This window comes from Camelina sativa, chromosome 16 (genome assembly GCF_000633955.1).
Source record: "Camelina sativa cultivar DH55 chromosome 16, Cs, whole genome shotgun sequence".
Taxonomy (NCBI): Eukaryota; Viridiplantae; Streptophyta; class Magnoliopsida; order Brassicales; family Brassicaceae; genus Camelina; species Camelina sativa.
In genome coordinates this window covers 15,692,722-15,705,777 of record NC_025700.1, presented here as the reverse complement: position 1 = coordinate 15,705,777, position 13,056 = coordinate 15,692,722, and the positions used below count along the sequence as shown (strand labels likewise).

Genomic DNA, 13,056 nt, shown 5'->3' with positions numbered 1-13,056 from the left:
ATCGTAAGTTGATTCTGTCTTCACTCTTCCCTGGGGATCCATCGGTTCCACCACACAGTCTTGCGTCCATCGCTAATCTCATCTATAGTCTCAGTAACTGTTTTTACAAGCTTCCTCTGAAGCCTAAGTGCTGATGCAAGAGCGTTTCTCTGCGCACTCGCCTTCTTTCGAGGCTCTTTCTCCTACAATAATACAAAAGAGAAACAATGATTTGGGCATCAAACTTGGGTAGTACTTGAAGAAATAAAAGAGTGTAGATTGATTGACAACAAACCCTGAGCTCTTGGAGTTGTGTTTCTGTGAATCCGCCATCTTTCTCTGTCCCATTTCTTGCCATTAACTGGATCACCCAATTTGCTGCTTCACTGTAGTCCTGTTGTGTAGCCCTGAAGTACTGCATCCTCAAGTTTTGCATGACGGACAGCGCAAGCAATCCTTGTCTATCGAAATATGGGTGAGCAAGAGCTGCTTTCGCGCTGATTCTTTGCCTTGCTTTGTATCGGACCATTGATGTAAGAAGTTCCCAGCCGATGCCATTGTCTAGGTCTAATAGCTGAAACCCTCTACGGAGATCAGCGCTTGCACGAGGTTCCACTAATTTTCTCCAAGCAGTTAAGTCATACTCGCATCTTTTCAACTGGCGGTTGAACTGAATGAGGTTGCTGTCAGATCGTAAGGATGGGAATGCCTGGAACAATAAAAGCATGGCGAGAACATTAACATGGTATGATGGATACATTTCCCCACACAAGGAAACTGTTAAGAACAAAAATGTTTTCAGCTCTTGTAATCGAGGAAGGGATGATAAAACCAAGAACACTCCAGACAACAGAACCAAAAGTAATCCAAGAATATAATTTCAAGAGCCTCACTTACTTTCCCAACGCCCAAACAAAAAAATTACTCAACACCCTAAGAAGTCAAAACCTGAAACATCTCCTATTTACTCTAACTCTAGTCACTGACTGACTTGCTAATGTGGAATTGATAGTGATGAATACAAACATAAACGTAGAGAAAACTGTGGTTGTCAAAGATAATAGAACATGCCCTGTGTCGAAACTTAGAGAAAACTACAAGCGATTGATGGTTTGCTACTTACCATTTGAAGAAAGATAAGACCAATGCTGTAGATATCAAACCTGTCAGGCAAATTCATCTGTTTGGAAAAAAACCATATACATCAAAATCTAGCACTTAAGTAGTAGGATAGCTTTCTGTCAATTAAGATCAGTTAATCAACAATTCAGTTTACACCTGCCACAGGACAGGGGAAAGTGCAGCTGCAACAGGTGCTGAAGGTGCAGATGGAGTTTGGGTGCTCATGATGTATTGCTCAGGTGCTGCATACCTGAAAGCAACAATCCGAAAAGAAAGATACTTATATTACGGTGAAACAAAATTTCTGTATCTGAGGTTTACATTTATGATACTTGGCAGAGAAAGATACAAATTTTTGAAAGAGAAAGACCTTGGATCCAGGAGAAACTCTTTCGGAATGTAGTTAATTCCCACTCTCAAATCAGCTGCAGCTCCAAGATCAATGATCTTGAAAGAACGAGAACCTGCTCAAGTTTCAGTGGACACAAAAACGCATGTCCTCATCCTTTCATTGGGTTCCTTGCTTGAAAAGGTTCAGGAAACTAAGATCATTTACCTTCTGAGAATATAATGTTCTGAGGCTTAACATCCCTATGGACAATCCCGGTTGAGTGAAGACCATCCAATGCAAACAAGAGTTGCCTCATGATAGTCTGAATAATTTTGTTTTCTCTTTCCAAACCTTTAGGCAAGTCTTGTACTTTGCCAAGGATGATAGTTTCTACCTACATCATTGTCTTACAAATGTGACAACGTATAGAGATGACTGCAAAAGATAAATAAACCGGAAAAATGACTTACATTATAAGGGAATTCTTTACTCTGGATCAAACCAGCAAGTGTTGATTCTCCTTCATATTTCCATAATAGCCAATATTCAGGTCCTTTCTTTGAAGACTTCTGCAATGGTTTTCACAGACAACAAAAACAGAAATCTAGAAACCTGAATCCTTAATGGAAAATGTCATCTTAGAAGGAAGACAAAATTACCTCTAGAAATCCATAAACAAAATCAGCACAGCTATTACCACAAGCTCTTCGAACCCTCTCGTTCATCCAAATTTCCACTGCACCATATTCAGTCGCCTTCTTCAAAACATACTCACCCTCCTATTTAACAACCAAAATAACATAACATACAACCAAACCTTATCCTCACTTCAATAACAAAAAAATCACCAAACCTCAATCTCACTGATTACACAATCTGATCTGATAACAAATGAAATGATAAGGATTTTAAACATGAATCATTTTGATCCAAACCACTTGTTATTACCTCATTAGAACGTTTCTTGGATAATGAGACTCTATAAACAACACCAAACGAACCTTCTCCTAATTTCTTCCCCACAACAAAATCATCCTGCACAAAACCAAAACCTAATCACATCAATCAATCAAACAAAGAGAAAGAACTCAAAACACACAAAAAAAAATCTCAAATCATCATCATCATCCATAATCAAACCTTCCTAAAAGTAGGTCTAAACAATCTCTCAACGAAAGCAAGAACAAACATATCGAAAAAACCAGGAGCCACTCCAGGTGTAGCCCATAGATACGATAAAGCAGTGAGAGCTAAAGCCACTCCAGGAGCAGTGATCGTTAAACCGTTAGATTTCGGCAAAGTACTGCGATAGATCATATCTCCACACTCCATAACCGTACATGGAAGTCCGACACCAACTCCGACGAAGAGATTGTGAACCGCGTCGATCAATTGAGCGTGACAATTGGAACTGAGCTTCACCGTTAGTTTAGAATTAGAACTCGAAATCGGTGAGGTTAGAGAGTACGGTTTGAGTTTTNTTTGTCTGGTTGGAGGAACCAATTATTAACACTTTGTTTATAATTATTCCCTTTGGGAAAATTAAAAAAAGGTACGAATCAAATTCCTTTTTTTTTTTTTTTTTTTTTTTTTTTTTTTTTTTTTGGGTGGAAGACAAAAAAATCCAAAATTGCTTAAACGCCGTTGATTTCGCACCACTAGTTTTTTTTTTTGTTCGTTTTGAATTAAATTTGTAGATTTACACCACAAAGGATACGTGGATTTAAATCAGGTTCGGGTATGGAAACTGGAAAGGTTTTAATAATGGGCTTCTACTTCGGCCCATTAATGATCTGCTTGAGAGATTTAACAACGCTGATCCATTGACGTGGTTATCAGGATTTTTTTTTTTTTTTTTTTGATGACACTAGACGAGGTAAATTAATTATTACAACTATTTGGCTTTTTAGTTTTCAATTTATAGAATGTAAAAAAAATTACTTTTTTCATAGGTTTTACTCCCTTAAATCATCAATATTTTACGTATTTGAACATTTAAAGCTAAGACTCAGTTTTAATCGTTTTTTTGTAGACAATGGAGGATTAAGTTCCCCTACAAATTATTAATAAAATAAAATAAAGTTTACAACCGAACAAGCCGTGGGATCACAATCCCATTAAAGTCTGCTAACATAATAGAATGTAAATTAACCGGACAAACGTCCAAATAATGAAAACCAAGCGGTAACGAGAGCGCATAGTTAGCTAATTCATCTGCTAGACGATTAGCCTCTCTATGCACGTGAAAGATTCGAATTATCCAGTTCTTTGCAAGGAAGCTATAGCACAAACGCATTAGGAATGACAGTGGATGAGAATCACTTATTCCTGTCTGTAGAAAACCAACAACCACCTCAGAATCAACCTCCAACTCTACACAACTCATCTAACACTCCCATGCCAGCACCAAACCGTAGTAAACTCCCCAAAGTTCTGCTAAAGGTGCCGAGCATATACCAATGTTCAAAGCAAAACCACGGCACCAATCACCAGTATTAGATCGCATAACTCCTCCTGCAGATGCTAACCCGGAATTACCTCTAGACCCCCCATCCGTGTTAACCTTGCACCAGCCTTCCCTCGGGCAGGTCCATGAGATCAACCTCTCCACCCTACCTGGTCTTGTATGACCCTGGCTCGTCACTGAATTTGCTTGGAACACCTCCTTAGCAAGGTCTCGCAGAAATTTCACCCGATCCCGACATTTACCCATTACACCAAAAACATTGCCGCATCTCCACTTCCAACCCCACCAAACAGTCATAGAAAAAACCGTGGACCATGGACAATCTCCGACAACAGACTGATCTCCCAAGTTCGCATAGACCCACTCAAACAGGGTTTTTTGAAAGAAATCATCTCTTTTCTGTCTCGGCACTAACCTGTTCCAAACTCCTGACATGGCAGGGCAATCTCGTAAAATGTGAATGATCGTCTCCTCACCACTTTTACACACTTGATAAATCCCATTATCACACAGGTGCCGACGCTTTCGCTCCATATTCGTCATTAAAATTTGGTGAACTCCCTACCAAAGGAACAGCCTCACTCTTTCTGGTACCCTGACCTGCCATACGCGAGCAAATAAAGCACTTAAATCTGGTTGCGGTACAATATCTTTAGTTATGAAATGATATGCAGACTGAACCGTGAATCTCCCATCCTGACTTTCCCCCCAAGATATCAGAAGCACCCGTAACAGTGTCCACCACAATTGTTGCAAGGCATAGTCTGACATTAGCAGAAACATAAGGCAAAATATTGTCCAGTTGCCAACCCATTCCACTACTCCAAACATCACAAACACGAATTTGATCAAACTTTGCTGGTAGAGGTACCAAAACACTCTCACTCAAAGGAGTCTCCAAAAGCCACTTGTCTGTCCAAAACCGAGTAGTTGTCCCATCACCCAGAACCCAACGCAAACTCAGAACTAAGACCTCCCTTATCCCTAAAGCGATCCCTCTCCAAGTAGATGACCACGCACTCTTAGCAATAAGCCAAGAAAGATCATGGACATCCTGCACTTTATATTTGCTCCGCATAACTCTAGCCCATAAGGCAGATTTATCATTTAACAATCTCCAGCCAATCTTTGCTAAAAATGCTTTATTCATGTCCCGAGCAGAGCGGATACCCAACCCTCCAGCTCTCTTTGGTTTACAAACTTTTTCCCAAGCAAGTAAGTGGTGCTTTCTTATCTCTGTAGTACTGCCCCACAAAAAAGATCTAGAGACTTTATCCAGTGCATCCAAAGTCGTCTTAGATAAGGAGATAGTACTCATAGTGTGAATAGGGATCGATTGTAAAACCGCCTTTGTCAAATTTATCCTACCTACCAGACTCAACACTCGGCTCCTCCAACCCGATAAACGTGAAGCCACTCTGTCGAGGACTTCACCAAACGTCGTTTTATTGATCCTTTTTTGTAGAACCGGCATCCCCAGATACTTCCCCAAGTCTTGTGTGGAGCTTATTCCACTTGCATCACTGATCAACTTCATCTTATCTCTATGAACATTGTCAGAAGAAAATATCTTAGAATTTTCCAGGCTGACCTTCTGCCCCGAGGCATTACAGAACCTCTCCAAAACCCTTCGTATAACACGAATTTGGGACACCGATGCTTCAGCAAAGAGAATCAAATCATCTGCAAAACACATATGCGAGAGTTTTGGTCCCCCACGTGATAGACTAATCAGTTTCCACTCTCCAGCACCCACTGCTAACTCAACTTGGTGGCACAACCTTTCCATACACAACACAAAAAGATAAGGAGACAGGGGATCACCTTATCTTAACCCTCTTGAGGGTGTGAAGGACTCTTTTCTCTCCCCATTCCATAGAACTGTCATTGAAGGACCTTTGACACATCGCATAATCCACTCTATCCAAACCTCAGGAAAACGGGCTGCATGAAGTGTATCTTCGAGAAAATACCATCTAATGCGATCATAAGCCTTCTCCAAGTCCAGTTTCAACATCCAGCCTTTTCTATCTTTCTTCCGTCGCATAGAATGGACTGTCTCCTGAACAACAACAATATTATCCGCACTCAATCTTCTAGGGATGAAGCTTGATTGTGCAGGTCCAACAAGTTGTGGAATCACCTCCTTCAACCACATAACCATTGCTTTTGTAATTGTTTTAAATAAAACATTACATAAACTAATAGGTTTGAACTGGGAAATCTTCTCCGGCTTGTTTACTTTAGCAATAAGTGCTATCAACACATCATTCGTACCCACAGAAAGTAAACATGTCTCAAAGAACTACAAGACAAACTTTGAGACTAAATCTCCCACCGTCTCCCAACAAGACTGATAGAAGACAGATTGGAAACCATCAGGCCTCGAATCGTTAAGTTTAACTCTGTTTATCTTTAGTCTTTCTGAAATGTTATTTACTTTAACTGATTTTTCTTTGTATGAAATATCTCACATTTATAATAGATATATGCCCTACCATCGAAATAATTTAGTAACATCATTGAAATCAACTTTCTTGATGAAAGTGTTTTGACCGATTCCGTACAATTATTATATGACAACTATTTTGGGAATTTTGCTTTTACTTCATTGACCTCGATGCACGTAATTAGCTAATCCTTCCACAATCCTTGCTTGCAAGATAATAGTTTATATGCCACTTCATAACAAAGTAATATACTATCATTATATAGAATAATGACTGCACTGGAGTAAAGTTCGTCACGGAATTGACCGACGCATTTATAAATATTTCCTCCCAACATTTTAAGCCAAAACTTTACGGGTCGTTATGATCGTTATAATAGCAAATCAATTATTATATATAAATTCCAACAACGTACTTGTATAGTTGTACTAGTTTTGTTGTTGTCCTGATACAAGTTTATAAAAATCAAGCGGATATCTAAAGATTGAATGTAGCTAATTGATTTTTAAAAAATATAAGGAAAACAAGAAGCAAATACTAATCAATCGTTGATAATACTAAGTATTTGTATTTAGTTTACCAATTATGAAAAAAATTAGTGAGTTTAGAGCGGCGCTAGAAGGACAAATGACATTAACAGATACTTTAATAGATAACAGATGACAGGTATTATTACAACCAATGACATTACAAGTTACAATAAACACACAACTTGTATGTTACTCATAAAATATTTGTAGTAGCTAGCATTGGCAAAGAAATGTGAAACGAATCAGTAAGAACATTGACCACAATGTACGCGCAAATATATACAGCTTGTCGGTGTCGACGTGGGTACGTGTGATAAAGAAAGATACAGTCCTACAAATTCTCATTTGCCCCTCACTGTCTCACATGATATTCTCATACTAATCACTAATACATCAAGTCACATGATTAACTAAACTAATTAGCATTATATTATTTTTATTTGTAGTTTTGCTTGGCTTTTATGGCTTTATGAACAGAACACCGAATTGGACAAAGTCGCTTCAATTCCACATAGTCACTTTAATATAAAGTATTGATTCGATAAATTTCAAGTTTATTATGTTTCTGGTACAGCATATATCTAAAAGACGAAACATATTGCTAAGTTATACTATTGGCTAGACATGAATCAATTAGCCAATTACACTGTGGTACTTTATGCTAAAATAGAAGACCTAGGGGTTAGGTAGATCATTAAAACTAGATATGGATCGGCTGCTGCAATTTACAAATAATAGTATAATGAGACATAATAATTCTGAATAATACTAGTATTGTTTATGCAGATCAATCAAATAATTGTGTTCTCGATCTGTGTAATATTTAATTAATTGCACGCTAATTAATATTTTATTTTCTCGCCTTTTCACCCTTGTATCCAATTAATTAAGTATGTAGGAGCCACAAGATTGATCTATTAAATACATTAATTAAGCTGGTCATCATGGTTTAAATATTTAATTAGTTAGTTCTTCTGGTCTAAAACTAGACCACGAGTTTCATTAGTCCACCAGAATAAAATGAATTTAGTTAAGTCAAGTCTGATTAAGTGGATACTAGTGATTAGCAGAAGATGGAAAATACGAAATATGTCAATAAGACATACTCTGTCTCTTACCAAAACTGTGCGATCTCAACGATGGAGGATAAGAATCCAAAATGAACGGCTCAGATGGAATAAGAATATGACTAAAATTAGGATGAGATGAGGTTTGGGTCCATGTTTAAACAATGAAAATGATGGAGCTGACCTTTTTGGTTTGCTTGGAACGAATCACAAGTTTTCTCCTACTTGCATCTCCAAATTGTTGACAAAAAACACATCGCTTGCCGTTTGCGACCCCCTCTACCCCGCACGCTGTTTCTACGTATACGTGCATGGACTTTTTCTTGTTTTTCTAATAATAATAATTATTTTTTTTCTTTCAAAATATTTTCCTACGTTTTAATGAAAAATTTTCTAGCAATCTTTAATTTTCTTATGCTCTGATGTTGTTATTATTAGTATTATTTATTATTACTGATTCAGCATTCAACCTTATCATGTGATTTGGATGATTATTGATGTGTCATATTTATTGATAAATTAAATGTGTTGGGATAATGAGAGGTGAGATATGTATACACATGTGTATATATTATACATATTGTAGAGTTTAGATATATATATATATGGGTAAGGGTTCAAATATATAAATATACATATAATATATATATATATATATATATATAATTAATTCTTAATCAAGTTCATAGGAGTTGGACTAGTACTTGAATATGTTGGGATGATATGGTAAACTTAATCATGCATGAGATGCGAAGGGTTTAACTTTTTTTCGATGAGAACATTTTCTCGGTTCATAGATATACTCCAAGTTGATATATGATTACTACGATCATAGAGGAATTAAACACACCATAATTGTTCATTCTAGAAACAACGGGACGTTGATTATAATTATTGTACTGGTACTATACATGTCATACGTAGTAAAAGTAAAAACTACAGTAGGGGCAGAAAATGAAAACATAGCAACGTCTAAAAAATATTTGGTTGGATAAGCTCAATTTCATCAAATTGTCTCCCTCCCAAGCGGGAACATCACGCCATGTCTACAATTAATCCATTTGTTCTCTCTCCCTCTCTCTCAAATATATAGAGATATACGTACATCAATAATATTCTATGTATATAACATATATTCAAATTAGAAATATGATTATATACCAGAGAGTAAGATGTATAAAGAGAATTAAAAATAAAAAAGATGTAGAAAGAAAATTATTAGTGTTTGCTTGTTGCAATTATATACACACATTTTCCATTGGTGTCGAGAATTAAAGAAAAAAAAATAGCCACGAATTAAGAAGGAAACTGGAAAAACAAAAGAAAGCAGATTATGTCACGATAGTATAAGAGACAACAGTATCAGATAAGATCATAATCCTTGCGACCTTACCTATCCAAAAGTCTCTTTTTTTGTTTTCTAATCAATTCACAAAATATTTAAACAAGAAACATATAAAGATGGTGAATAAAAATATCGCAACCAGATTGCTTCGAAGGGGGGATGAACTAAAAGAAAAAAGAGAGGATAGGTCCTTCATGTGATCCCCCATCCCACTTGACCCCCTTGGTTGGTCCCATTTATCATGTAACCCATTGCCATTGGTTTATTCATTTTGTATGTCTTGTCTCCTTTTTTTCTCGTCAAAACTCAAAACTCTGACTCTTCTAAACCTATAAAAGTTGAATATATTTGGATTGTTGAATCGGATATCGATATTTAGTCAAGTAATCTCCTCCAAGCATCTAATATTTCATAATTACTAGTGTTACTTTCTGTCTTAGATTGTATAATTTTTTTTCATATGAATGTATAACGCGAATATGCCAACGAATAAAATGACCTATGAATAAAAAAGCGAGAGTTATTGCTTAACTATATTTAGTCTCTAACATCCCTTTGTTTTCCACGGGAACAATGAGTTGTAAAATTAACATTTGGTTATGAATGCAACAAAAAAAAATCATTCCACTGTGGTTATATATACTTCAAGTAACTTATAAGTATGATGATTGATGAGAACATTATTTGATGAAAGTACGTGTAATGTGTTGTAAAAAATTGTACTTACATTGTTGAAAAATGTTTCCCAAAAATGTACATAACAAAACGTACGAAAAATAGAAAAGCCGTAGTACTACTTTTTTTTGGTCTGCCCTTCTCGGAAACTTCCTTCGAAGTTAATTTTGCGATCCTTATAAGCGTTGACCCCACGTAACCATTTTTCTCAATTTGACATATTTTCAAAAACATAAAACAAATTAATTAGATACATTTTATAAAATGTACATGTACATGCACTTGCCTCGTTCATTCCTCACAGCATCATATGTCTCTGTATATATATAGGTGCACCAAAGAAAAAAAAGAATAAAAGCAACAACGTAACCCAAATCTCTCTCACCTAATTTGTGTTTCTTTTATACTTTGATTGTTAGAAGGTTATAATTTGTGTTTCTTGGTTTGCTCAGAATCTTCAAGAAACTGAAACAAAGAATATGGATTCTAGTTGCATAGAAGAGATAAGTTCCTCCACTTCGGAATCTTTCTCCACCACCACAGCCAAGAAACTCTCTCCTCCTCCTCCTCTGGCGGCGGCGTTTCATCTCTACCGGATGGGAAGCGGCGGAAGCAGCGTCGTGTTGGATTCGGAGAACGGCGTCGAGACAGAATCACGGAAGCTACCGTCGTCAAAATACAAAGGCGTGGTTCCTCAACCTAACGGAAGATGGGGAGCTCAGATTTACGAGAAGCATCAACGAGTATGGCTCGGAACTTTCAACGAGCAAGAAGAAGCCGCTCGCTCCTACGACATCGCCGCACTTCGGTTCCGCGGCCGCGACGCCGTCGTCAACTTCAAGACCCTTCTCGACGACGGAGATTTAGCTTTTCTTGAAGCTCACTCAAAGGCAGAGATCGTCGACATGTTGAGGAAACACACTTACGCCGACGAGCTTGAACAGAACAATAAACGCCGGTTGTTTCTCTCCGTCGATGCCAACGGAAAACGTAACGGATCTAGTAGTACGGTTCTAAACGACAACGTTTTGAAGACGCGTGAGGTGCTTTTCGAGAAAGCTGTAACGCCTAGCGACGTGGGGAAGCTGAACCGTCTCGTGATACCTAAACAACACGCCGAGAAGCATTTTCCGTTACCGTCACGTTCACCGTCAGTGACTAAAGGCGTTTTGATCAACTTCGAAGACGTTAACGGTAAAGTGTGGAGGTTCCGTTACTCATACTGGAACAGTAGTCAAAGTTACGTGTTGACCAAGGGATGGAGTAGATTCGTCAAGGAGAAGCATCTCCGAGCTGGTGATGTTGTTACTTTCGAGAGATCGACCGGACTAGACCGGCAGCTTTATATTGATTGGAAAGTTCGGTCCGGTCCGAGGGAAAATCCGGTTCAAGTAGTGGTTCGGCTTTTCGGAGTTGATATCTTTAATGTGAATACCGTGAAGCCAAACGACGTTGTAGCCGTTTGCGGTGGAAAGAGATCTCGAGATGCTGATATGTTTGGGATACGGTGTTCCAAGAAGCAGACGATAATCAATGCTTTGTGACATTTTTCATGTTTTTTCTTCTTCTAATTTAAAATTTGTCAAGTTGTAGGTTTGTGATTCTTGCTAAGTTGTATTTAGAAAAAGAGGACAAGAACCAAAAAAAAAAAAATAACTAAAAACATGCTTCGGGTAAATTCGTAAATAGATTTATAGTTATTGTCAATGCCACCTTTATTGAAAGAAAAAAAAAAATCTCAAATTTACTTCGTATTAAAATAAATAGCCGAACCAAATTCGTTTTCACAACTATAGGAACCACCAAATTAAGAGTAAATATGTATCTAATTCGAAAAAGAGGAAGCCTTTTTGGCAATTTCATCAGGATACTCGGCCAATCTTGAGGGGAGGTTATGGCATGAATGATGCACTTAGACGATCTTTCGAGCTTCACCACTTCGTAGCCCAAATTGTCAAGGCTCGGCAATGCCCAAACTAGAGCAGCTAGTAGTTTTTGCTTCGTGGCGTTTCAAAGTTTTTTTTACCATCGTGATCCAATTTTTTCGTTCCCTAGAGATGTAACCAACTCTACATCTATATAACGTATGTTTTGTTTTAATTATAGATTTAATTAACATAATTACTAAATGAGTTATTAATTACTTCAAAATAATTAATGACTAGTGTTGCCAAAATACGAAGAAGTAATTGATGACTGAAAGTCTTTTAACCTTAAAACAGAAATATGTGAACTAAAGTACCTTGTTTAGTAATGTAAGGACCAAAACTAACAGAACTAAGCCATATAAATAATCTGTTCTCTGAAAGATAATTTTGAGTTGGTTATGTGCCCTGTTTTAGAAATCGCTAGGCGCTAGTCGGGCGGTCGAAGTGGGCCTAACGCCTAGCGAGAAAATTGAAGATTAAACGGAGATTAATCGGGTACTAGTTTTAGGGTTATTTTATTAAATTAACAATAAAATAAAAATATATTGTACTAAATATATGTATATTTCTGTTTATGTTAAAAAGAAAATATCAAATAAAATATAAAACTATAGTATTGTCTTTAAAATTATGGTAAACACATAAAACATCATTTTAAAACTTTTTTTTTATGATTTTTGTTAAAAGTTATATATTAGTTATTGTAAAACATCATAATCTCTTAATTTAAATGCCTAAATAACAAAAATATTTATGTTTTATTTTTATTTGGTTCTAAAAAAATTGGTATACACAAAATTAACCGGAAAATAATCGGACTAGACATGCATAATTGGATAATCGATGTTAGGCAGGGATTAGTCATTAATCGAGGCGCAGAGGGTGAGCTTAGCAATTTTGCGGGACGTAATCGATTATAGGCGGAGATTTTTAAAACAGGGTTATGTGTATATATATTTTTTGTTGGTTTAGATTACATAACATACTTGGTGCCACTGTAAAACTGAAACGTTGAACTTTGGAGTCAGTATATTATAGAACACAAATACATTTCTATCACTCCTTGTATTGAAAGTCACGATGATGCTTATAAGTTGATGATCATTGGTTTCATAGTTTCCTTCGCTCTCTTTCACTCTCTCTAACAAAAAAAAAAAAAAAA

The 13,056-nt window shown here is 36.8% G+C and overlaps 2 protein-coding genes across 2 annotated transcripts in view; one reads left to right on the top strand and one right to left on the bottom strand.

Moving 5' to 3' along the window:
• LOC104753700 (serine/threonine-protein kinase STN7, chloroplastic-like) overlaps positions 1-4,334 on the bottom strand; it is a 5,010-nt gene extending 676 nt beyond the window's left edge. Inside the window, exons 1-12 of the mRNA XM_010475914.2 lie at positions 3,834-4,334; positions 3,520-3,764; positions 2,573-2,918; positions 2,381-2,467; positions 2,092-2,211; positions 1,903-2,001; positions 1,658-1,826; positions 1,472-1,565; positions 1,258-1,351; positions 1,103-1,159; positions 275-688; positions 1-182 (exon numbers count right to left, since the gene is read on the bottom strand). Of these exons, the coding sequence (XP_010474216.1) occupies positions 21-182; positions 275-688; positions 1,103-1,159; positions 1,258-1,351; positions 1,472-1,565; positions 1,658-1,826; positions 1,903-2,001; positions 2,092-2,211; positions 2,381-2,467; positions 2,573-2,918; positions 3,520-3,764; positions 3,834-4,334 (2,388 nt within the window). The 3' untranslated portion in view covers positions 1-20. The remainder of the gene's footprint in view (positions 183-274; positions 689-1,102; positions 1,160-1,257; positions 1,352-1,471; positions 1,566-1,657; positions 1,827-1,902; positions 2,002-2,091; positions 2,212-2,380; positions 2,468-2,572; positions 2,919-3,519; positions 3,765-3,833) is intronic.
• Positions 10,282-11,673, top strand: LOC104750701 (AP2/ERF and B3 domain-containing transcription repressor RAV2-like). Its single transcript, XM_010472541.2, has one exon. It carries the CDS (start codon positions 10,446-10,448, stop codon positions 11,508-11,510), a length of 1,065 nt encoding a protein of 354 aa, XP_010470843.1. The 5' UTR covers positions 10,282-10,445; the 3' UTR covers positions 11,511-11,673.